Genomic DNA, 27,212 nt, shown 5'->3' with positions numbered 1-27,212 from the left:
CACCAGGGCAGAGGGGCAGAATCCCCTCCCTCCCCTGCTGCCCATGGTGCTCTGGATGCAGCCCAGGACACGTCTGGCTGTCTGGGCTGTGAGTCCCCATGGCTGGGTCATGTGAGCCTCTCACCCACCAGCACCCCCAAGTCCCTCTTGGCTGGGCTTCTCTGGGTCTGTTCATCTGCAGCCTGTGTTGATTGTGCTGGGGATTGTGTAGGGGATTGTGCTGGTGCAGCACCTTGTGCTTGGGTCTGTTAAATTGTGTGAGATTCCCATGGGCCCCCTTGGACTGTTCTGGTCCCTTTGGACTGCATCCTATCCTTCAGGTGTGTCAACAGCACCACTAAGCTTGGAGTCATCTGCAAATTTGCTGAGACTGCATTCAATCCTATAGTCTGTATCATTAATGAAGATAATAAATAGCACTGGTTCCAATGTGGACTACTGAGGGTCACCATTGATCACTGATGTCCATCAGGACTCTGGATGAAATGGCCCAACACATTCTTTATCATCTAGCTCTCCCCTCATCAAATCCATCTCTTCCAAGTCTAGAGGCCATGAGGGATTATGTCAAAGGCTTCATGTAAGTCCAGATATGTGAACAAACCCATCAGAAAAAACAAAATTCACCTTTGACTGCAGTAGTAGTGAAGGTTGTAGGAGACCAGAGGAATGACCGACTGGCTCAAAACAGCTGGGAAGTGGGAAGAGCGGGGGGACAGGGTGAGTTCTTTGTATGTGGAACAATGTGTTGCTCTCCAGCCTGACCCCACTGAGCCTTAGTCAGCCTCTGGTCTGGTCCAAAATGATGGCCTGACCTCCTGGCCTGGAGTGAGCCCCAAAATGATGCCAGCCACATCTGGGAAACACTAAAGTGCAGGCCTGGGGGAGTGCCCAGCAGATCAGAGCAGAAAAAAGCACAGCAACACGTGTGCTGAGTTGGCACGTTCCACTGGGTCCTAGGGTGGTGATTATATACCTTTCTTACCTCTCAAAATATATTGGAAACTGGGCTAAAAAATTCCAGTCAATCCTTAGTAAGTGCTTTACTGTGTCTGGATAAGTTATAGTTCACAAAGTTAAAGTTTGCTAAGTGTGTGAAGCACCTTAAATTGTCTGGATATTGTTTTAAAATTTGCAAGTACATAATTCTACCTGAAAGTTCTACAATTTGCAAGTAAAAATTTGTTGTCAAATGCCCTGAGAATCTTGTTCTTTCTCCCAAGCATCACCCAGAGTGAATCAAACTACATTCCACTAAACCTGCTGAGTGGGGCAGGGCATTACAAAAATGATTTCTCAAACCAGACAAGCTGCAATTTGTAAATAAGCACATTGCAGATAAAATGAGGCAAAAAGCAGTCTAGCAGTTAATGCCATTGTCACAGTTCTGCTTGACAAACAAAAGCATTCGACATCTTGTCAGAGTCACAAATGGTTCATCAGCTTCTCTTTCACTCGGACAATGTAGAGCAGTCCCACAAAAACACCTGGGCTGAGAAAGAATTACTTCAGTGACCCTTCTGGCTCACAGCCCATCTGCCTCTTACTGTTCCAGCCTCTGTCTGGAAAGGCTCTCAAAGAATGCCAGGAATGGGGAACTTTAAGGCATTGAGAATCTATCCTTTAACTACTGGAAAGGGTGTTTCAGCAGGCAGGTGCCTGAGGGGATGTAACCATGGGCCAAAAGGAGCCTTCACTTCACATTTGAAGTAACTGTTGTGTGCTCCAAAGCTTACCTACATTGGCTTTTTTCCAGCCTCCTATCCAAGGAAACACAATAACCTGAAGCACACAGTTTGTCAGATATCAGGTGTTGGTATCAGGCTACCAGATCCCAGTAACTCGTGACAGTGTTCAGCAGGCTGTGTGGGTGGCTGAAAGATTAATCTACTTGCCAGAAAAAACACAGCAGGGCTCTTCAGTACAACCCACCCTTGCACTGTCAACAGGGGATGTTGGAACAGGGTGTTTGGGAAGAACATCAAAACCCACATGTACGAGCTGAGGGTGTGTGTCCTTCCTCCAAATATGAGCAGTGGATAAAGCAATGACTGCCAAAGCTTCAGGGCTGAGAGCAGTATGGCACTGCTCATCGTCACAGCCCCCAGATGGGCCAGCGTAGGCTACTGCAAAATATCTACCAAGCCTGGAACAGGATCCGGAAAGGACAAAAAAATCAGTTTGCTTTTTTCTTTTTCTCCTCAGCAACTTACAACTCTGACAGCTCTGTGAAGTTCTGCTACTTCCTTTCTTTCACTCGCAAACTTGTCAATCTCAAAAAAACTAAAAAAAAGCAAAAAACCCAAGTAAACCAAAATAAATTGAAAAATGCTTCTTTCACATTTTTTATTTTGCTCACCCACTTAAGATCAGTATGGTACAGAATAGTCTTATATTCCCAGCACCGCTCTCTGGAGTAACAGGTGGTCATTCTCCATTTGAAAAGACCAAGAAATGATTTAATGATGGGTCTTCTAAAGCACAAATGCTAAGATAGAATTGTGAGCTCTCAGCTAAGATTTAGAAGACAATGTAATCTTAAGAAGAAAGACTCTGCAATTTTCTTCCAGCTTTTAATTACTTCTGTACCACAGTCGCCAAAAAAACTTTCCCAGTCATTAATTTCATCTCCTTTGGCTCCTTGTTGCCTTCTTACTTTGTCAATCCTGCTTTGCAATTGTCAAGGCTTCTGGTATACTGGAGTCTCTGCCAGCAACCCAACTTCCCACCTACTAGTTCATTCTATATCCTACTCTGTCTCTAGTGCCAGTCATCTATCCCTAGGTCTTAGCTCCCCTTCACATTCATCACGCCCCATGTACATGTACTATCCCACTAGTCCAGTTCCTTGTGAAATCTGTACCCGTGCTCTCCAAACCTGCTCTTCCCTATGTCAGCTGGATCTCGAGCTCCTCCCAGGATCCCATGGTACTTTCCTCCCTCACACTTTCTGCCCAAACACCAGCAGAGGAATCACTATGAAAGGAGAGAGGAGTGAATGTCAGAATTGATCCAAATCAAGATATCACAGCAAAAGCTCTGAACTGATCTGCTCACATAATCTGTTCACTTAGGAGACACCACATACAGGCAATTCTGCCACGTGCAGCACTGATGAAGGAACAAGGTACAATCTGATCAACATCAGGGTGCATGGATGTTGAAGATTCAGGAGACTAGAAGAGACCTCAAAGAGTAATCTGTTCCACCACACAGTTCCAGGAAGAATTGAACTATATTTATGTCATTCCTGATTAATACTCAAACATTACTATTAGCAACATTTAATGATGCTAAAATCATGAAAATCCAAATTCAGTAATCCATTCCATTGCTTCAACCTCATTATTGCTGAGTCCACTATGTATCATCTGGTTGGGCACAGGCATGGCCAATGTTGCTTCACAACAGCTTTGTGACATTAGATAGTTATTATGTCTTGTTAACCATGACACCCTTCACTCTTTGAGCTGAAACAACTTCAGACATTTCAGCATTCATGCATAAGCCATATATTCTAAATCTTGTAATTATTTTCAGTCCTCTCCTCTGGATACTCTCCAATTCATACATATTTTTGTTCAAGTGTGTAGCCTACCTGGACATGTTGTTACAGTTGAGGAGGACTTCTCATGCCTTCCATGCAGTTGTCCTGTGTTATGTATCACCCTACAATGTTTGTTTTTATTGCAGCAGCAACTTGAGTAATCTACCATAAACTACAGCTCTTCCAAAGAATTATTGCCCAATCCCTTCCTTGTACAGCTCATAACTAAGACATCTTTGCCCTGTTGAAAACCTTAATTTTAATTCTGTCTCCAGCATAGTCACAGTCGTTCAATTGCTACTGCAGATATGGCAAGTACCATTGAGGTCATTGTTAAAAGTGCTACTCTGTAGCACTGGATGTTGAATAAACATGCAATCTCTCATTTTATTTGCTAAATTTTTCACAGGTATGTGAAAACAACAGTGTTGAAAGTGTATGAAAACTATAATAGTTTGTAGAATTAGTATTTTAACTTTATTTGCAGACTAGCATTTTGTAGACTTAGGACAGAAAATTTGGGTAGACTTTCATGAAGACAGTAAAAATGAAGACCGGATAAAAGGACACTGCCTTAGCAGGATCTGGAGCCTAGCTAAAAAGCAGAGCAGTAAGTACCATGTTTCTGAGCTATCTTAGGATATTTCAGCAAGGCAAAACAACTAGTCTAATTCTCGGATAATAATTAATTAAAATAAAAATTAACATGAGTCACAAATACACGTTATGGACTACAGAGCACATGGCTAAAATTGCCAAACTAATAAGCAACAGAAAAGAGGTTCTACAACATAGAAGGCTGTTCGGTTTTGTTGGCAGATGAATCCACTCAACCCAACTATCTCACCTGTGTGCTTATAGATACTCAAAGATAATACAGGTTCACAGGACTTTCTATCACTATTTTTCTCCTCTGGCCCAAACTGTTCCACAGATCACTGTAATTGTACCTTTTTCTTTATTTTCTGTGCTGAAGTTTCAAATGCGGCTTTCTAAAAAGCCACAGAGAAAGACAGCATGATACTTTGAAGAAAATCAACTTCCTTTGAAGAGCAACATGAAAGTCAGAATTCTGTATGGTTCATTTCACTTGGATTCTTTTCATCACACTCCCTCATCATTTCAGCTTAACAGTAAACATAATCTTTAACGTGAGGTGTCCTCCTACAGGAGCCTTACCACAAATCACTAGACTGAGATGCTTTGTGAAGCTGCCCAAGTCTGACAGCTGACTTTCAAAACATGCTGAGTAATGAAAGAGATGGTCGAAAGAGATGGTCAAAAAAGATGCCAGCAAAATGCACAGCAGTTTGCACTCCCAAACACTGAGGTATGAGGAAAGTTTTTACTTATTTCGATCATTTTTTTACTGTTTTGCTTAAGGCAATAATGGAAAAGAAAATAAAGCTTTCACATGTGTTAGCATTAAAACAATAAGCCATTTCAAAGCAATGTTGGGATGTGAATTAAATGAACTAAAATTATCTGCATATGACAGTATTTTCTTAAATGGCCTTGTTAGAGGCATGAAACTTTTACTGCCGTAATTTGGTACACAGCATACATACACAAAGAGGAAACTGAACTATACTTAAAAATGTATTGATGTAGTTTACACATTTGTAGTGGCATCTGAATCAGCTTCACTCAATGTGTGGCAAAATAGCACTGTATGCTACTTACCCAGCATAATATGCAGCAAGATCTCTACATTTTTCTTCCCACCAAACTTAATTACCAAATCACTGTGATTTGGCTCATGTGATTCACCGGTTTTGAACAGCATTAATTAAAAAATATTTAAGGTCAATTTTATTTCTTTGTAAGGCTTCACTAATATAAGTGAAAATGCTGAATGTGAAGCAAGGGTAAATGCTGTATGCTTCTAACAAAATATATTTTAGCTCTTAAAGAGAGAAGTTGTGTGATGCAGAGAATCAAAAGGAGTAAAAGTTCCTTCAGGAAATGATGGGAAACAATAAGTGTAAGATCTACAAAACAACTGATTGTTCCCTGAAGGCAGAACTCATGGAGTCTCCACGGAAACAAACACAATTTTTATCCATCACTAACTAATTTAAATAACAGATAAAAAAAATTGGCCCCTCCAGTAGAAGCAGTAATGTAATTAAAGTTAACCATAGAACTTTAGGTTGCCTTCTATCATAAAACTTAACACCAATTATTTCTATTTTACAGTGCACTTTATGCAACTTTATTATTTCTTGTTCAAATACATTGTCTCAATGACAACATGCAGGTGTTTAGAGCATCTCAACATTTACATCTTGCTGATGGCAGCTATTATGCAACTACATTGCCCTGAATCTGTTGATCCCAAAGAAATTGACTGTACTTTTCCAACATGCCAATAGTAGTCTTATCCATTTTTGCCACGATTCTCCTACTTGGGCCTTTATGGAATAAAGACTGCATTGATTTCATGGGAGGGAAAAAAAATCCCTCTCAACAATCAGAGTCAGCAATTTTCAAATATGAATAATTCAGAATATGAAAAAAAAGTATTGTCTCTTGGCTTGTGAGGACAAAAAGTCAAAACATAGTCATTGAAGCTTACACTGTCTATAAAAATTCTATTTGTGTTAGGTTTCATTCTAAAACAGCAACCAAATATATTCATATTCATAAATTCATCATCACATTTCATTCAACACTTATTATGCCATGTGTTTCTTATTTAAAAAGAGCTTACCTGACACATCTATAATAGGAATATTGAAATAACTCTAAACTACATTAGTCACAGACAAATCCATTTTCAGAGACTGAGATATCTGGCAAAACACTATTTAGAGTGACTAAGAGCCAAAGCAGAAGAAACCGCAAAAGTTATTTTTTATTGCTGTAATCAGGAGTGTGAAACGAAAACAGCTACTTTTTAGTATCTGTATTTTAAGTGGAATATTATTGCCAAACAATATTTTTAATAGTTAATAAATTTTGTTAAGGTTTTAAGGAACTGTATGGTTTTTTTTTTTTTTAAAGGAGACTTTACCAAATGCTTTTCCATTTCACAAATGCTACTACCTGTGTAACCTCACAAAACAACAGACCAAAATAAGACCTATAAGGAACAAACTCTGGGAGGGGGGGAAAAAGAAAGAAAAAAGTCGATGTCTTAGCACAGGACTCAGCAAGTCATTCATACTTCAGACCAACTGTTTTTGCTACCAGTGCACTTCTAAAAATTCTGTTATACAGTATATAAATAAAAAATAATATTTGCTTGTATGTGTGAAGCAATTCTCTCTAAAATGCAGGGTTGCGCAAGTGGGTATTTGAAAATGGCCCTTAATTTTAGAACAGGGTGCACTAAGAAAAATTTTCCTATTGGAGAATAATAGACCCAATACCAACCAGCAGTGACCTCTTTGCTACATACCATATTTACCAATAAATATTTCCAAGGTAATTCTTGCAATTATCCAACTGGAGCACATATAAATATACAAATCACTTTCATATAAAATTTCAATACACTTCATAGTGTTCAATTCAAGCTAATTGTTACAACAAAATATTCAACCCCAACACAACCCCATATCTGATAAACTGATAGCAGCCAAGGAAGAGTTGAGGTTGTCCATTTGATGAATTGCTGACCTGGATTCAAAGCACCCAAGTAAATAATACACAGAACTGCTAACTACTGCAATGTCAATGGCTTTGTTAAAGAAACCAATGATAACATTTACGCCCATTGATTAATGTTTTGGTATAGTTACAAGACTTAATTGTCTATGCAAGGTGCAATTAGATTTATTTCAGTGATGGGAGTTTACTGAGCATGCATTACTAAATACCAAATAGAAGTCAGTTCTGGCTCTAATTTATCATCTCAATCTGTTAAAATATGTTACTGCTATCAGCTATCTTAAATAACCCAGAGTCTAAGAAAAGAGCTTTTTTCAAACAATACCATTTAAGGTATGTACAGAAAATCTGTTTGGCAGTGTAACAAATTATATTATCTATGTATCGACAGTATATCTATTATTAGGCCTGTGGTTGCAAATTACTCTTCTCTTTCTCCATGGTCCCATCCCCCCAACAGCAGATCATTTTCAGTGCCATTATTGTCAGGCATATTAAATTTTCACGATGGACAGTTGTGGTTTCCAGGTCTCTATTTACCCCTTGAACTGTGTTTTAACTGGACATTTTTACACTTAAAATGACAGAGGAGAGACATAATAACGCTTTACATACTACAGCTACAGAGAACCAGATTTGTAAAGGACTAGCGGCAATACCAGCAAAAATAATTAAAAACCCCCAAACCGTCATTCAATAAAAATCACTCAGTGACACAGAAAAGATGCGCGTTACACACATTTCTGTCGCTGAAAAAGACGTTTTCTAACTGAGGAGATGGCGAAACTAAGGCGATGGATTTCCCACGCGAAGTGGTTATTACCTCTGGCTTACCTGCTCCAGCTGTTGGGAAAGGGTGAGGGAGAGCGACGCGGCCCCGCCAGGCGCGGAGCGCAGCCCGCTCCTTACGGGAGCGCGGCGGCACTTGTGTGACAAATGGCTTACGGGAGCTTGAACAAAGCGATCCTGCTCTAGAGAACAAAGTCATCTCTTTGACAGCTCCTGCTTTTTTTCAGTGAAGCTGAAACAATACAGGGCTCCCCGGGAAAACGCTAACAAAGGGGATGCAGAAGGAATCGGAGAGAGCCAGCCCAGCCACTGAATTCCGCGGCAGCAGTGAAGTGACACCTTCTGAAAATCACCCGCACGCCTCCTTACACCTTCCACAGAACAAAGGCAGCCCAACAGCGGCAGGGAGCTACTTACGGGGGGGGGGTTCTGGCCGTCCTCCCGGGGCAGCCTCCTGCCCCTGGGCTGCTCGCCGCTGGCGTTGCCGAGGCAAAGGGCACATGTAGCGCAGACCGGGCAGCACAAAACGGCAGGGACACCTCCGCGCGGCCCCGCACAACAGCGGGCGGCTCCGCACGGCAAACGCTCCCGGAGCGGCGAGGCCGGGATGCGGAGCCCCGCGGGAGGCTGCGGAGCTCCGGTCTGCGGCGAGGCTCCCTCACGCTACCGGCACCGCAGCGGCCCTTGCGCGGGGGGAAAGGGGTGGGGCGCAGGGTCCTACCTGCGCTCCCTCTCCCTGCTGCCAGAAGGAAGCGCCGGTGGCTGCTGCGGGCGCGGTGCCGCCCAGCCCGTCGGATGCCGCCCCCGCGGCGGCCGCCCCATGGCAGCGCGGCCGCCGCCGCTCACGGGCGCCCCGCAGCGCCGCGCCCCGGCCGCGCCCGCCTCCCGGCCCGCATCCCTGCCCGTGCTCCGCAGACAACGGCGCCCGGCCCCTGCTGCCGGCAAGGAAGGGCTAAAGCTGTGTTTATCCGCATTCACCGGGACCCAGCACCGTTGCACTGCCCGAGGAGGAGAGGTCCGCAGCTCTCAGATGCACCGCGCTCTGAACCCCCGTTGGTTCTCTTCTCGCAGCAAGACCGAACCCAGCGCCTAGCCCGTGCTGTAGCTAGGCAAATACTTATCTCCTTAATTTACTGAAAAATAGCAGGAACTGCAAGAAACAAAATCAAAATCAACTGTCCCCCAACACAGAAGCACAGGAATCAGCTCCCCTTCTTTCTCATAGCCTTAAATCCGGTATTTGTATCAGCTCTTCTGGGGCCCCACTCTTCCAAATCAGCTCTCTACTGCAAGATTTTACCAGTGCTGGACACCTGTTTAATGAGTTTCCCAGGAAGAACATGATAAAAGCATATGCTGCACTCAGTCCCATCCAGACCCTTCCACTTTCGGAACCAAAATTGATCACGCGATTCATGGTCCTCCACCTCTGACAAAGATGTGTTTTGTCAGCCAGTTCTCCCGATTCAGATGGTCCCTGGGGAAAAAGGCCTTGCAGCTTTAGATTTTGTCTACTCCTTAATTTTTTGGCCCAGTCAGAAGTGTTCTGTTATTCTTAAAAGGAAATGGGTCCATAAGGCCCACGCTGGGTTGGACCAAAGAGCTATCTTACCAGTTTTTTTTGTCTCTGACTGTGCCCAATACCAGAGGTCTTAAAGGAAGAATATAAGTTTAGGTGGGCATTAACTGATATTGTCCCACTCCTTAGTGGGCTGTTGTTCAGTGAATTCCTGCATCAAAGTGATATTTGTGAAAAACTTAGTCTATGATTCTGAAATAAACACTAATTGCTAGAAATCACTTTTTCACCTGCAGCCTTCTAGAGATGACTGGTCATATGACCCCTGGGAGGCGCAGTCTGTTCCCTGTTCAGTCCCACCATAGTCTACCAGGCACTGATAATTCATAGGTTTAGGCTCATGCACCAGGTTTATTTAGGTGGCTGTTAAGCATATTGATTGCTACATTTAACATTAGGTATTGCATATATATATATATCTCTCCAAAATATCCACATACAAAGCACCTTGATTACCAGACCTAAATTTTGTAGTAATCCTCCAAGAGATTCAGGGTGTTTTCTGTATTTGGCTTTACTGGGCTCCACATCACCTACACATTTTTAAGAGGCAGAATTGGGTGGTAGAGATAGAAAACTTCAAAAGTAGCCACCAGGAAAGCATGAATCCAGCTTTTGCAAGTTCCTTCAGATCGGTCAAATTGCTTCATTATGTCAGACCTTTGTTGGCAAAGGTCAAACTTTCAATTTTCTGGAGCAGGAAATAAGTTTTTGGGTTTTTTTCTTTAAGAACTGACAATTTCTGGAAAGCAATGCAATCACAGACCTCAGCAGCAAAATTATAAATGGGCTTCAGGCATGCATAGCTTGATTAGCAAGCCTTCTACTTTGAGGTTAATATATCTTGTTATAGAAATATTAAAAATCTAGAATTTCTGTGGAGAAACCCTGAACCTTTCTAGGATGTGCTGTGGTCGCTGGAAAAGGCGCAGGTCCACTAGGTGGCACAAAGACGCCATGTAAAAACCAGCAGCCTTCCCTCCCATTCGACATCTTTATCTATTTATGCAGAGCAAATGGGTACAGATAAAGACTGCAGACACAGCTACAGTCCAGCAACTCACACATGTCTTTTCAAATAAAAACAAGTTCAGATGTCAACGTGCTCCTTTGGACTAGAAGCTCAGTGAAAATCTCCCCAAAGAGCAGTATCTGCTCCTGCAGACCTTGACTTGACTTACAGCTGAGTAGCCATGCTGAAACTCATTTCTGTGTTTGTATTCATGAAAATACAGCCATTCCTGCGCAGGAGTATTTAAACCAAGAAGAAACTACCCGTAATCTCATTTTTCCCCCTTTCCTCAATTTGCCATCATGCCATTCTACTTAGTTTAATTCCTGTGCCATCGCCTTGAAATGGTAAAAGACACACCACTGACGGCACTTGGTGGGGCAGCTCTGCTTGGATGATGTCGAGCTTGCAGCACAAACAGGTGGGAGAGGCAACCACCATGAAAAATTCCAAAACTCACCCAAGCTCTAACACAGATATAAATAATATCAAGACAAAACAATGGCAATTATTTTTATACTTGTAATTTTTAAAATGTCAAAGATCATAATATAGATAATAAGAGTCAAATTTACCACAGCTGGATAAGCAGTCACCTGATCACACCGTGGGGAATTGTAGGAAAGCTTCCCACAGCCCCAGGATTCTTAGCTCTGAGGACTGCCTAGTCCAACAACCTTGCTCAAAACAGGGTCACCTACGGCAGCCTGTCCAGGACTGTTCCCAAGTGGGTTTTGAATACCTCTGTGGAGGAGACTCCACAACTTCTCTGGGTATCCTGTTGCACTGTTTGATGACCCTCATGGGGGAAAAAAATAAAAAAGGTTCAGTTGAATTCCCTGTATTTCAATTTGCGCTCATTGTCTTGTACCTCCGCTGGATACAACCAAGAGGAGAGACTGTCTCAGAGGTTTTACTCCCACCCACTTTACTCCCATCCAGAGTTACATATGGAGATGCTCTCTCTAGAGCCTTCTCTTCTCAAGGCACAACACCCCCAGCTTGCTCAGACTGTCCTCATGTGAGACATGCTCCTTAATCATCTTCGGGCTCTTTGCCGCACTTTTCAAGAACATCCATGTCCACGTTGTCTTGGGAGCCTTATGGAAGATGCTATATGCTGGGGAGTTGGTTACCTTGGGCAAGGGTTACAGCGGTAACTGTGCAGGGAATCTGCTGGAGCTCCCTGTGCCAGCTCTGCTGCTGCACTGTGGCAGAGCTCACCCAGCAGCCTGACAGGAGATGGATGGGTTGGTTCTTTGTGGCTGAAGCCCTGCGGTAACACCGCAGCCACTGACACCGTTCAGCTATTGCTGATCAAGCATCAAGGCTTACTCTCCCCCACACCATTCATGCTGCAGGATGAATGGTAGGGCTTTAGGTCCAGGAATTAATATTGCTGCAGCTACCACGATCTTTGTGTAGCCCATGAAGGGTCAGAGGATGAAATTAAGCTGGAATAGCTTTTTATATAAAGTTGCAAGACTAGGGTACCAAAACCACACACCCCTGGTTTCTTACGCTGCTAGCAAAGACAAAGAATACCAAGGAATGATTTAACTCCCACCCACCAAAACATGCAGATTTCATTAAGGAATAACAGCATTTGTCTAGGTCAGGCTGCCATATATACATCACTTTCTGTATAAAATATTTTAAATTAGAAGGCTGAATCCCTCAACTTTTTTCTTAATTAGTATCACACAGGAATGTCAGGGTTTCTTAGATCGAATGTGACAAAAAAAAGAACAAATTGGGCTTTCCAACTGAACCCTGGAATTACTTACTTATCTTTAGGTTAATTACATAAATTTTAGGGACATAATGTAAGACACAAACCCCCCCAAACCAACTAATTCTAAGAATTTCTCAAAACCACATTATGTTTGAGAAACTCAGGTTTTAATAAGCTGAAAACATGTCCTTTTATTATCTCTAAATTCCCCTGCTTCTGATGCTAGACTTCCATTGTTTTGTAGAAAAACAGCCCCAACTATTATTGCTTCTTATTATTTCTCTAAAGCTATTTTTCCCCCCTCCCCAGTTGCAGACAGTAAGACAGACAACTTGAGTATCTGGAGTTTTATCATGATTTCGTATCTGCCCCACTTCCCCTACAACTCACTCCAGCTGAGGACTACGCACAAGAGCCAGGGCTGCTTTTGATCTTGCAGAAGGCGAGAACAGCATGGGAGCCTCTTAAAGCAGAGTCCAGGTGAGCCACATTAACATAGTGCCCATACAAGGCTCATTTCGTACACGGCATATGCAGTAGTCCATGGATTTGAATCTTCCACAAATTTGTGCTTGTTTTCTACTTCATTAATTGAAATATTTGATTTAAAAGTAAAGTTGTTTAAAAATGACTTTTGTTTTACTCTAGTTGCTTATAAAAATGTATATAAAATAATAGTAACAAGAAGGCAAATTGACAGCTATACTACAGTCTGAATATTAGTACTGCTTTAATACTAGAAATCTGCACAGGCTTTGGTCACTGAAATTATTGCAATTTTATTATAACACCTGTGTTCAATGAGGTCCTAATTCTTTGTACCTGATATATCCACATAGGAATGACTATTAATAGAAGTGTTATGGTTTTAATTGTAATGCTAAAATACGCATTTTTACTAAGGCGAAATACACTGTTTTCAATAAAGTGGAACACTAGCTTTTAAAAAAATAATTCCAATTTAAAAGGGTTTATTTACAAAATAGGATGTTTAAAAGTCACCACTGAAGAAATCAACAGCAGGACATGAGTTTTCTCCTTCTTACTAAATCAGCCTGAATAATTAACACCAATTAGCATCAGCAGAGACTACTGACTTAATTACAAACAGTATTGATAGGTAAGTAACAGAGACAACAACCTCCTCATTCCTGTAACTGGCAAATGAAAGACCTAGAAAGTAAAATGTATAAGATGCACCCACCATGAATACACAGTTCCCTACATGGCTGAGAAACCTCAAGTGACACAAGTATTGTCAGGATACTTCTGAATTGGTGTTCTAAGCTGGTTTTAATCAGTAAAATTTAATATATAATATAGGCTATAATATTTCCAGTTAAAACAATATTCTTCATAATTTTTAAGTGGAACAATCTTGTTGCAAACTAAAAAATCCAAGAGCAAATTAAAGATTTTTTCCCCATGTTATTTAATATGTTGTTTGCACCTTAGAGATGCTTGCAATGTTAGCTGGTAATCACAGTTTTTTTACTGGATGTTAGGCAAGCCGAACAGGACCTTTTGGCCAGTGCAAGGATATGCAGCAATGCATCCTCCCATTTCTAGTGCTCAGTATAATTCTTATGAATACACATCATGTCACCCTGCTGGCATGTTATTATTAGAAAACTGTATGTTCCTAACTGCATCTTACTTCAAAACTCAAGTTTGAAATGCTCCTCTGCTAAACACAGCAGATATTTTCAAGATTAGTTCTCACTTCATTTACCTAATATGTATGTCACAACATAAAGTCCTGTGTCACCTCTCCAACAGCTTGAACTTAACCGTGTGATTCCAGGTGTTGCTCTGAGGTTTTAAAACAAAAATTTGAAAAACATCTCTGGGTATGACTCAAAAGTTTAAATATAAAATACTTTGAGGATTTTTTAATATTTAAAGTATTTCAATACGTCTTTAAAATTTTTTCTCTTTTACTTTTTATTATATACGGGGATATTTAAAATGCAATTTCACACAAGGGTTAAACAAAAGGAGACTGAAACAGCAACAAAGAGTAACTGATATATATTTTTTATTAAGAAAACGTAAACAAAATGCATTCACAAAATAGAATCAATATTTTTTAAATATCATAAAGAATAACCTGAAAACAGAAAACACTTGTTAGAAGCACAAACATAGAAAATCATCATGACTAGAAAACACACACTGGCTCAGTAATTTTAACACAGTTGGGGATGTTATTCTATGTTAGCTCACATTAAGATGAATAAACTTCTACAATCATATGAGATAGGCAAACAAATAAAATCGTAACATGAAAATGAGAGATTGTCAAATCAAGTACTCATTTCCTTCTTATATTTACTATATTTCCAAAATAGTAACAAAACTTAGCCAGGCTTGACACAAAAACCGTCAGCCAGCCAGCAAAGTCAGTCGCTCCTGCCAGTTGGGAAAGCAGAATTTTGCAAAGTTGATTACTTCACCCGTTCTCAGAGGTTTAAAGGTCATCACTGATTTGAAGAAAACAGAGGTAAAATACAAGACAGTATTCATAATTCATAAAAAAATGGTCCTTGTAACAAGGCAATGCTTCAGTTACTCAAGTACTGGTTATGCCTTGAAGCTCACATTTCTGTGGAGAAAGAAAAGATGTCAAAATAAAGGTAACTATTATATTTTATCAATTAATATTAGAATAAGAAGCAGTAATTAGCTTTAGCCTCCTCAGATGCTCTTCTGTCATTCCCAAATATCAACTATTAGCGTATTACTTAAAACCCTACACCACTAACCCATTGCTAAAATGATTTACAAAAGTGAAAGTGAGACAAGGAAGAACAGAAAATTTCTTGAGAAGATTAAATCAGGTTAGAGAGAGACAGCTGTAACACTACAGAACAGTAATTACAGAGTACACTTTACTCTAGTAAGCTCCCAGGAAGGAATAAACAAGAAGGATGAAAGATGGTAACACTAGTGCTGAGATCACTCTACCGTATTTGACACGTTTAAAAGGCAAGATAACAAATGCATGTGAATTCAGCTGTTAAAAACCACCTTCTTTAAAAATACACATTTCATGAAAATGGAGTATTTTCTGGTAAGATATGGTACAGAGCTGACATTGTGAAAACTAGGGATACAAATATTACATAAAGATAGTGCACTACATGATATCCCCCAAGCATAGAAACTGGACTTTTTATTGCTCTCAAGATTCACTGTAAAGCAAAGAAGACTAAAGACAATTCTCTACTGATGATACTCATTCTCAGAAATACATTATCTGTCGTCATCTCAGTCAGAATGTTGTTTTGCAATGTAACAGGGTATGCCTAGGGGCTCACCAGTAAAGCAAAAAGCGTATCTGCTGTTTCATCCCCACTGTCAGAATCTCATTTGCTACAGTTTCCACTTTTTGCTTTGCCCAAAAATTCGCAGAAGAGAAAAATTGCTGACAATGTGGGTTCATGCCAGGCTGAGCTCAGTTCTCAAGAAACCTGTGTTTTTGTTAACAAAAGTAAGCTTAGAACAAGCTATATGTATTTGCCAACAAAAAGAAACTTTAAAATCTGTTAGTTAGATTCATGAGCTGTCATAGCACACATATTTCCTACAACAATCACTCTATCTCTCCCTGTCCTTCCTCTTTTCACTACAATTTAATATTCAGTATAGGACAGGTGGGATGTAGAGTCAATAATCAGGCCTGTAGCATAATTGGCATCATCTAAAACAACAATGATCTCTAAAAGAACAAAAATGACAGTGAAAAAGAACAGGTAAGAGGCCGATTCTGATTTCTTTTTTATGAACTATAGTGATCATGATCTTGGACATTATAGATTCAAGCACAAACAATGAAAAATATATTAATTATTTTTATGCACTTGTTTAAGAGATAGTTTTATCCAATGTGTAGGGTTCAAATGCATTTTAGTTGGACTCTTCTGTGGAGTGTCTCCTTCATTGCTGTACTTGGGAGAATTTCATAGCATTCCTCTTAACATGAACCATTCATTGTTTGGAGATAACTATTAACAGTAATAAACTTGTAAAGTATATTTGGATATAACTATTGGTAGTAATATGCAGGCAACATATATTTGAAAGCTGTCAGGTGGTGCAAGACCATTAAGAAAAGGAGGAATGAGAATCCAATATATTATATGGTCTTTGGAGAGCACTTTGCATTTATTGGTTGCAATCAATATTTTATAGTAGGAGAGACAGCAAAAACAGAACTTAGAAACATCTGAAGTGTGTAACAATTTCATATAATCACAAAGGTATTGTTTAGAAACAGTTTAAACCTAACTCTTAAATAGCAAGAATCTGCTGAAATCAAATCCCTTACCTTTCAGCTGCTGCTTGATCGGCAGCTCTCCCAGCGCTGCGTTCTGGAGAATGCGAGGGAGACCTCAGCGTGGAGCTGAGGGGAGGCGAAGCCCGGAGAGAGGATGTGGAGAGGCCGTGGCGACGCATCTCCTGAACCGCCCGCTCTCTGCCAACAAAAAGCAACCTCAGTCACAAAACACTTCTGCACCATGTTAAAGGAGGAAAATAGACCTTTGCAAAAAGTTTCACTTACTTGTAAAGTCACTCAATTCTATTTCTATTTTCATGAGATTTTTTTTTATTTTGAGAGGCAGTGGTAAACTCACAAAACTTACGAAGAAATTCAGAAACTGTGTAAGATTTTTTATTTTTTAACTAAGCAGTTTTCAAGATGAAAATATTAGATTTTGCACAACAAGAGGAAGAGAGCTTTCCATACAAGTTCCTCACTATTGAAAAAAACAACAGTTTTAAAAGTGAGAAAGAAGAAATAAGGAGGGAAAGTCAACTCACTGAAAAACTGGCATCTTACCGTTCAAATCGTTCAGTTGTCAGTTTCCTCTTTAAAACATCACAGTCAGTCTGCATCTGTGCAACTTTACTTCGAAGCATGGAAACCTCTCTATTATTGCTGCTTCTAAAAAAAAATTATGAGAAGCAACTAAGTTTTCTTTGAACATGGTCAGCTAGGAGCTCAGAGAAGTTAGAGCAAGACAAAACAAAACCAGATACTGAACATGTTGTTTCACAGACTAAATCAAAGACAAATTAGAAGCAGCAATAACCAAATGAATGCAACAGAATGTTCCTGGAAGAACCTAAGGTGAGAATAAAGCAAGAAGCTGGCAAGCCTCTCACTACATCCTGACTACATCATGCTGTTTTTCAGACAAAGGTAAACACAAACATGTTTGATAAAAAAAGACAAAACAATTAAAATATTAGTTTATTGCTTTACTGTCCTCTGTTGCAATTTGAGATGGTCTTCATGTAAAAAAGAAGAAAAAAGCAGTAAATATCCACAAAAAATTACAAACTTAACAGATTGGCTTCAGTAAAAATTTAATCAAGTATCTGGCTAGCCATGAACAGAACTGAATCAAATCTAAGTAAAAACTCTATTAAAGCAAATACCAGACCAGCACAACCCAGAGTCTGAAAGCTTGTTAACTACACCCTTGGTATTTGGGCCCAACTGTTTCCATTGCAAGAATCAAAATTAAAAGGAGCAATGAAAATCTTGAGAAACATGATTAATATACTTCATAGTAAATCATCAGCTTGGTCTATTCAATGCTTGGTTGCAAAATATCATCAATTACATTATAAAGGAAGAAAAAGAAATCTCTTCATGTAAAATAAGTTGTCTAAACACGAATCTAGACAGCTGCGTCATTCCGTACAGTCTTCAAAGCCACTTTGAGGTGGAGTGCTCAAAAGTCACTTCTGGAGAAACAAAGTTGTACTAGTTTATTGCTAAAGCACTGGATTGGAATTATGAAAAATGAGTTCCACTCCTAGCTCAGTCACAGACTTCCTGTCTGGCACCCGTTGGTCTTTGACTCCAGGAAGACGAAAACTACTCAAGAGATTAGTTCCAAGTAGAACCGCAGAATATTTTTTCCTGTGTTCCCTATTCATTCCTAGAATGGTATCTTGATCCAGTATGTTGAGAACAGATGCAGAAGACAAGGCATCTTGATGATATTTTATAAGTCCTTCAAAGACAGGCATATGCTTTCAGGATGGAGGTAAGAATTCAGGGCCCAATATCATTATTGTAAAATAAGGAAAGAAAGCAAACAGTTTGTGAGTTCTGAGGTTATTCCATGTCAATGACATTTAAACAAAATTAAGAGCATTTAAGTAAATCACTCCAAAGTTTAGAAATATTTTTAAACCCTTTATGGACAGTAATCATCATAAAAGTTTACATGATGATACACAATTTTCAGAGGACATCTGTCTCTTTCACAGTAGTTACACATAGCTCTCAACAAGTAGTTTAGCTATCCCATATTCTCTGTTTATTTAATTCTTTAATCACTCTAGAACATCAAGATCTCATTTATTGTACAATCATCCATGTAGTACTCAAAGTAACACAACCACTTACTCTTTACACAACTCCTAATTACAGCACTGGAGAACTTCACAAGTTAAACTTAATTCTGAGAATCCTTTTTAAGTCAGAGATTGTAGCAGTGCCATTTTCTAAATGAAGTGGAAGGATAGATACTATAAAGCCAAAACTTTAAATAATGTTCAGAGATATTGGCACATGATTTTTGTCAGAGCTGAAACTCTGCCAAGCCAAATTAATTTCTGTTTTGTAAGACAAACATAATTGTCACATACTTCAGCCACAGCTGTGAGCATTTAAAGTTCCTGCTCTTTAGACTGCAACTACCACAAACCAAATAGAAAATAAGGTATACACAACTAGTTCTCACACCTGAACACTTGCCTAGTAACATGCAGAGCATTTGAAATAGAGTAGAAAGCAATTCAACAGAATGACCGCTCTTCCTCCAAGAGAACATATTTCTTCTTCCTGCAATATCCCTATTAACACTGCAAGTATTGACATTTACAAAACCAAATGAACCCTACAATGTCTGCAGAAAAAAAAATTGAAAAACTTACCATGTAGATAGTTAAACAGAATTTAACATTTTACAAGGTTTGTATGCAAAGTAACTGAATTCAATTTAATTTTAAAAATTCAATTTAATTTTAAATCTCCTTCTTTCCTTTTTTTGGTTTGTTTTTTTTGGATTTTGTTGGTTTGTATTTTTTTCTAACTTTCACATTGAGCGTCATAATCAAGACATTCTACTAGTTTATGTTTGTTGTATGCAATTAACATTTTTTCCCCCAAGTAAACAAAAATCAACGATACTAAAACACGAAGCAATTAGTTGCACAGAGGTAATTATTAATGTAATCATCTCCACATTCACTGAGATCACTGTTACTTGACGTGGACCATCATAAGCCAAAAGTTGTAGCCTCTACATAAATCAACCAAAAGCGTATTTCTTGTACATCTGTGTCACTAAGTTCCAGACAGTTTAAGTGGGCTATATTCTATATCTCATAAGGAGTATTACCTGTTCCATAAACTTCCATCTGTTTCTTTTCTCTCCCTATGTCAGTGTTTACAAAACAGGTGGATCTCTACACCTGAAATTCTGCTTCAACTTTACTCTTCACCGCCATCTGCATTCAATTGCTACTCCTTTTTCTTGCTATTTAATGCAGAGCTACCACTATACCCTGCTGATGTATCCTTAGGAGAATTATCACATCATGATACTTGAAGGTTTTGTTAACAGCTTGATTTGATGTTCTTAAAGGTCTTTTTCAACCCAAATAATTCTAAGATGACACATCATGGACTCTTCAAATTCCCTGCTCCATAACATGAAGAGAAATTTTTAAATCTCCCAATTCTCTTCTACATGAATTTCACACACAAATACCTACCCTCTTAACTTCATTGCTCCAAACACCTTAGTCTTTCTTATACAAATTTTGCTAAAAGTTATCACTTCTTTAGGCAGATGCAACAGAAGTTGCTGGCCACATTTAGTGTGGGTGTCAGGTTTAGTTCTGTTCGTATTTCAAAGGAATAATAAGCGATACAGGAGTTTTTCCTTAACAGTTAGCATCAACAGCAGCAAAAGTACTTTTGCTTTTTTTAAAGTTCTATGACCTCACTATTTATTATGTATGTGATTCTTTAATCAAAGCAAGGACAATAGGCATCTTCAGTAGATAAGCACTTCACATTTACCACAAATTTCATATATGTGGGGGTTTTTTTGTGAGCAGTAAACACGTGTTAAAATTTTATGTAGAGGATGTTTCCTTTGGAACTCCTGTTTAAGTTTACTGCTTGCACTAGACTGACATCCACCAAAGTGCTGATTAATTGAAAGCACTGTAAAGACATGAAAGACCTGTAGAGAAACTTTAAGTAAATGATGTCATGAAAGGCCAAAAGACATTCCTGCAAAAATCTGCTCAGCCATACCGAACACCCAGATTTTGTGAATAATTACTGTCACGTAGAAATAGTTCTTTTACAAAGTACATAACACACACACATTTGTTAAAACTTACAGTTTGCTCTCAGCCAGTGTTAGCTTGTCTTTCAGTAACTGAATTTCGGTATCTTTCTCTTGGGACGTTAATTGATTCTGAAATTCTTTGTCTCTACTAGTAGCCAATAACGTTTCAAGATTCTGAACTGTAAGTCTCTCACTGGATAGCTGCTTTTTCAGCAACTCTACTTCTGATTTTACATCTTCTAATTCTCCTAGAACCTAAAGCACAAATTTTATAAGTTATTAATACACTAATTTACAAACACAGAGAACTTGATTTTGTGAAAAGCTGTTACAAAACCTGAAATGATAAGAAGTTGCACAAAAAAGAATAGAAATTGAGCTCACAAAAATAATGTAAAGCCTACAATTATTTTAAACTATACTTAATTTAAAACTATTAAAGCTGTACATCTATGAAATGTTTTACTGGGAGCTGCATTACTGAGTGCTGGAAGTGCTTAGGTGAGTACCTGGAACATGAATTGGCTTTTAACAGTAGAACTTTGCACAAGTATAAAAGGAGTATTTACTATACTTCATTCTATTTGACTAGGTGAGCTCACAATTAGCCTCTTGGCTTTTGCTGAAAATGGAATACTTATTTTCCTCTTCAGTTCTGTGAATATAAACAAATTTTACTGTTCTCAAGGTCTTGAATATTACAGTCCCAGAAAGGCTGACCAAGTCACTAAATGAAGACAAAATCAGCTGTAAAGAAAAAGGTTCAGAAAATATGAATATTTAGAACTAAATTAAACTATTTCAAAATATTTAATGAATTCCAGCCATATCTAAATTTCTTAATTGAAAAGAAGTCATTAGGATAAGGTCTTCAGTATCTAAGTAAGAAGTACACTATATGCATTTTATAAAGTTTGAGTAAATTAAAAACCGAAAAGAAATATATATATAATCTGTCTGTGGTACAGCTAAAACTACACCTGCAACATTTTGCCATGATAATGAATCAAAGAAACTCCCTCTTTTTGTACAAAACCCACAGCTACAGATCTGTACATTGTAAAATTTATATAAAAAATTAAAATAAGTGATATAAATGAACTTACCTTGCTCTCAGAAGTAATTCTTTTCTCCAAAAACTATGAAAAGCAAAGTGTGTCCCTTTGTTATAGCAAATTAGATTTGCCTTTGCTGCTTACCCTTTCAAAATCCATGCTTTTGGACGTCAGCTGTCGAGCTACAAGTTCTTTGCTAGCCTCAAGTTTCACACAGAGCTCTCTCACAGAAGTGAGGTCTGCCAACACAGCAGCCTTATCCTGATTTTCACGTTTAAGATCCTCTTCCAATCTGGACATATTTTTTGTTATGGAGGAGATCTGAGATTCATATACTTGGTGTGCAACAATATGCTAAACAAAAGCAGATATGGATACATTTTCAAACGTTAAATTTAGGAGTTTCCTGTTGAATAATCTGAGTTTTTTAACGCTTTATCTTTCATTTGAAATTAATTTTCCCTATAAAATTAACTTAATATTCCTTCCCTCTCCCTAAAAAATAGCTAAGGGCAACTGATAAACCATCTTTGCAATTTTTAATCACCAACTTGAATAATTATACAACTACTATAAAAGGGTAGAACAAGAATTAAAAAGCTTAAACCCCAAACATACAACCTATTTTTAACTCAACTTACAATATAGTCTCTAGCTCTTTCTGGCTAATTAAAGTATGGGACAAAATGTAGTCAATCCACAACAATTAAGGTCTGATCTCTATGAAGTTATTGCTTCTAAAATATAAACCTCATTATGTTCTCTGATATTGGTCGAGGATTCAGTATTTATGGAATCCTGATTCTGAATTTGGATGTCTACCAGATTTTTACCTAGACTCCAGCCACCAATGCTTCAAATACTTCATTCAAAGCTTCAAAGAAACATAAGAATTAAGCTTGCAAAATACTCATAAAGCTATATGCAAATATTCTGAAGCAATTAAAAAAAAGTTTCTTACAACGTCATAGCAAAAGTGATAACCCAACAGGAGATCTAAAACTATGAAAATATATGCCATGATTCTAATTTTGGGCAAGCAGGGGTGAAGGAAAGCACATCTAAACAAAATCAGTTACTATTTAAAAAACTCCAGTGTTCATATTTGAAACATTCACATATAGAAATTATTTTCCATTAAGGAGTTAAAAAGCATACATTAAATTTATTAAAAAGCACTTGGATATATCCCACTTTCCTAGATGGAATTTAACTGCACAAGTCATTACCCCTTGAATCTCTTTTTCCAGAAATCCTACTCTCTCTCTCAGATGTCTCCGATCTGTATCTACTGAGAGGAGTTCCAGTCGTATGGAGCTGCTTTCTCCTTCAGCCTGATGAGCCTTCATTTCCCAGTCTTCGGCTTGTGTATGGAGCATGCGGAACTTCTCTAACAACTCCTGGTTTTCTTTTTCCTAATGAAACAGTATATCACTCTGCAATTATCAACATACCCTCAAGTTGCTTGATCTTATTTCATGCCTACTCCTTACAATATCTCTTTTTTTCCCACTTAATCCCACTATCAGGCAACTACTGAAGGGCATCACCCCTTTTCCAAGTCCAAATAGCAAATAAATACAGTGATGGCATTCAGTTTTATTAAAATGGAAGTTCTTACACTTTAAAGTTCTTAATGAGTTTTAAAGCTCCCAGGAGAGGGGTTATTCTGGATCTCTCTGCATTGTCAAGGGTCACGTTACTGAGATACAGTGCGTGCTGCCCTTTCCACCAAATTCTATTTTCAGCTCTTTTACTGACTGTGCTCTTATAAATATTTGTATTACAGCAGTGCCTGAAACACTCATATATGCCTAAGCAGTGTATCACAGAGGTACAAAAATGCAAGCTTTGGTGCTCACCATTTGTGCAGTGATAGTACAAATGTTGCTTGTGAATTTTAGTTTGGCCAAGTGTGTATTATAATGCAGTGATAATTTTTTCTTATTTACCTCCATTCCCTGCTCACATTAATGTGCAGTGGAATAGGCAGGTTGGTAGTATAAATCAGATTTATCTAATGAGAAAAGGTATTGTTTCTGAAATTCCTTCTGTGTATCCTGCAGAACTTGGAAAGTACAGACAGAATCAGGTAGAGCATTAGGGAATAGAAACTTGTGATTCAGCAAGTGAACACTGTGCAGAAAAGTAAATCCTTGTCTCCACAGGCATTATACAGATATAATACTAGAAAAATCCCTGAAATCAAGCATTCATAATTGGTTGCTGGCTGTGTATTCTGTAGCTTCCTGGAACCCAGCTTGAATAACTAGACTATCATTTGCCAAAGATGTAGCCACATCTGTAGCTGAAATACTTTGGACACATGATAGTGAAATTCTTGAAAAATAAACTTCAAGTATTTTAGATTGATAGTTCTAAGCTAACCTACTACCAATCTTAATTTTTTTCTCCGTGCTTCAGTTTCTACTTGTGGTGGAATTTACATGCATCCATCTAGACAGGCAAGTTGAAGTCAGATCAAAACTTATTCTTCCCAATCCAAAGTCACATAATAAATTTGCCAGTTCATGTTGTCCTGACACAAATCCCATTTGTTTTAAATGATTTTAAGTTTTAACACACTTTTGAATCCAAATATCAGGATAAAGGACATTTAACCAGAGCACTATTTTAACAGTACTATTTTTATATTTTCATGCAGAACAACAGATAAAATTTTTTTTCTTTTCCAAAAGGGTAAAATAATTAAAATCATTGTATAAGCTGCTTGCTGCCTACAATAATGAAACAGTACCCATTATTTTACTGATTGCCTGGTCAAAACCCAAAAAGCAAAATAACATTCAAACATGACATGTTTGTCATTCTCCAGCATTATGGCAAACTGAAACACGATCGATGAAATTGTGATGCGCTAGAATTAATCAGTGCTTCAGATCTAACAAGGTGTTACATGAATCTCTCACTAGTAGCTTTAAACACTGCAGAGAAAAGCAGGAAAAAGAAAAGAAGGAAATGGGACAGGCAGGGAGAACAGCACCCAAACCATACAATTCTTACTTTGTTTTACTGAATGCAGTAATGACTGCCTACAGATTATATTTTTACCTTTGAAGCTATCAAGGTCTCGAATCTGGAGACTTCAGTTATATAATTATGAACTCTGGTTTTCATTTCTTCTTTTTCACGTATTGCATCTTCAAGCTCGATACTGACAGCCTAAAGAGATTGCATAAAGGCAAAATTGTGCTTTGCAGTAAATTAATCACCATATAATACTCTATCAGATTAAATCAAAGTAATTGCATATGCTCTCGATTTTTTTCTACTCTATTCAGAAAGCTCTTTGGGATTTGTAGGGTTCAGAAATATCCCATTACCTTTGATACACCAAAGAATTTCCAGGCAAGAATAATCGCAAAAAACAATGACTATCCCACCAGTTCATAAAACATGCAGCTTCCCTGATGGCACATCCTACTGAACTTTGGAAAGTTTGACGTAATGATGTTTGGGAGCTGGAATTTTTATAGCCTTAAGTTTCACTATCTCTGAGTGAAGGAAAGTTTTAGATCAATAGAAAGCCAACTTTGTAACAAAATAACATTTATTTCAAAGCAGAACTGCAAGATAAAATAACTAAATATACTACTAAGATCATATTTAAACATCAAAACTGCACCATGGAATTTGTTTGAGATATTTGAACTGCTAGTTCTGTCCCCCTCAGGTTCAGCTCTCATCTCCCTCTGAGTCCTCTGGCCTAGAGAGCCAAAACTGCAAGTATCTTTTTCTAGCTCCATGATCAAATGTGGGGAACGTGAAGGATGCTGCCTTATTTCTTTCCCTTCTTTGTTTTGTGGCGTATTACTACTCATTAGCTTTTTTACTGTATATCTTACTTAACATAGGCTAAAATCAGTCTGCTTGTTTCTGTGGTCCCTTCCCAAACAATGGGAAAACTTTCATCATTACATTATGATAATATTCAGTATTTCATCTTATTAGACTAACCTCTGAAGAGCAGGTCGAATTTCAATAATACATCCACATATTTATATACTGCACTATAGGTTTTGCAGGAACTGTTCAATGTCCTACATCACTTCCTTGAAACATGTTACTCATATTATACTTTCTGGCATCAGATTCAGCTGGGTTGACTAAGGTGAATTGAAATAAATGGTTTAGCTAACAATGCCCTGATTGTTTCTAGTGTTGGCACTTAGAGTGAATTCAAACAGACATTTGTATCTTGGGATCAAATTTGCAAAAGGCATTTGAGTCTCATGAGGAGCTGCAACAGTTGTACTTGCTATACAAATTGAATGCATGAGTTGCAACAAAATTCCAATTCACTCTTAAGATAACTCTCCCATACTCTCTACACAGACTTTCTAATGCTCAGCCCAATAAAAGATGTTACTTACCCTATAAAACACTGGGCATTTTTGTTATATATTGTCCATACAGACATTCTATACTACAGGGACATCCATGTCATGCACTTGGAGCTGGGAGGCTTTTTGGTCAGCTGGTGCACAAAACCAACTCATTATTGCTCCAACACCCTAATCTCCAAAACACCCTAATCTCAAATATGGCATACTTCACTCAATAAATCCAAAGCTTCATGGAAACTAGATGGATAAAATTAATGAATCACTGCACCAGAACAAATTCAGATGTGCTACCAATCTCCTTCCTCTCCCTCTCACTTTCACCTGATCATCTGATGTCTGCTTTTGAAGTTTCTTTCTCCCTCTCAACAATCACTTCCAATAATAAATCCCAATCTTTACCAATTAAATACCAATTTCCAAATGATATAACCAATTAACACAATTTCATTATATTATAAACAATAAAGTCCTAGATTTATTTTATTTAGATTTCTTTTTAATCTGAGGAAGGGCTACCGAACTGAAAGCTTGTCTATTTCTCCCTCACTGCATTGACTACACTTAAGTATCTGAAGAATTGCTTTCACAATTTCTGCCCAGTGATTTTCAATATCCCAGCGCCAGAAGTACCAATAGTTAAACACATCAATCAAAATTGAGGATGTAGCAGTTATGATGCAAGCAAGCAATAAATGGTTTAATACCTCAGTATCACGTACTGTCTTCATACCTGGTTTTCTCTGGCCATTGTAGCCAGGTCATCTTGCAGTCGTCTGTTTTCTTTCAGAGCCATTTCCTTTACTCTTCCCATTTCTGCAAGCTCTACCTGGGATGTATCAAGCTGGTGATGTAAGCTGGATATCTCACGGTCTCTGTTGCTCAGCATGTCCTGCATCTGGCTATCAAGTAAAAACATTATTAAAATTGTCCCTTCTTGTACTATACCATATACTGCTGAAAATAATTAGGTAAAATTCTTGCTCTCTGAATGATGACAAACTGAGTCTAAATATAAGGTAAAGTAAGTACGTAAAATGTCAACACATGAAAATATGATGGATTTAATCTTCAGTTCTGAAGATGTATCTGGTAAGATGTATCTTATTAGACAAAGAGCAATTACAGA

The 27,212-nt window shown here is 38.3% G+C and overlaps 2 protein-coding genes across 3 annotated transcripts in view; both read right to left on the bottom strand.

Moving 5' to 3' along the window:
* CRACD (capping protein inhibiting regulator of actin dynamics) overlaps positions 1-8,456 on the bottom strand; it is a 130,091-nt gene extending 121,635 nt beyond the window's left edge. For both annotated transcript variants that reach the window (XM_066185773.1, XM_066185774.1), the window contains exon 1: positions 8,369-8,456. The gene's annotated coding sequence lies outside the window, so the exon portion shown is untranslated. The remainder of the gene's footprint in view (positions 1-8,368) is intronic.
* Positions 8,457-14,298: 5,842 nt separating this feature from the next.
* Positions 14,299-27,212, bottom strand: part of CEP135 (centrosomal protein 135) — a 33,866-nt gene continuing 20,952 nt past the window's right edge. The window contains exons 20-27 of the mRNA XM_066185771.1: positions 26,817-26,985; positions 24,792-24,902; positions 22,949-23,134; positions 21,864-22,073; positions 20,717-20,919; positions 17,121-17,225; positions 16,608-16,754; positions 14,299-14,882 (exon numbers count right to left, since the gene is read on the bottom strand). Of these exons, the coding sequence (XP_066041868.1) occupies positions 14,861-14,882; positions 16,608-16,754; positions 17,121-17,225; positions 20,717-20,919; positions 21,864-22,073; positions 22,949-23,134; positions 24,792-24,902; positions 26,817-26,985 (1,153 nt within the window). The 3' untranslated portion in view covers positions 14,299-14,860. The remainder of the gene's footprint in view (positions 14,883-16,607; positions 16,755-17,120; positions 17,226-20,716; positions 20,920-21,863; positions 22,074-22,948; positions 23,135-24,791; positions 24,903-26,816; positions 26,986-27,212) is intronic.

This window comes from Chamaea fasciata, unplaced genomic scaffold (assembly GCF_029207755.1).
Source record: "Chamaea fasciata isolate MVZ Bird 193981 ecotype frontalis unplaced genomic scaffold, bChaFas1.0.hap1 SCAF_6, whole genome shotgun sequence".
NCBI classification, from domain to species: domain Eukaryota; kingdom Metazoa; phylum Chordata; class Aves; order Passeriformes; family Sylviidae; genus Chamaea; species Chamaea fasciata.
The sequence above is the reverse complement of the archived record's forward strand: the minus strand, read 5'-3'. Positions and strand labels throughout refer to the sequence as shown.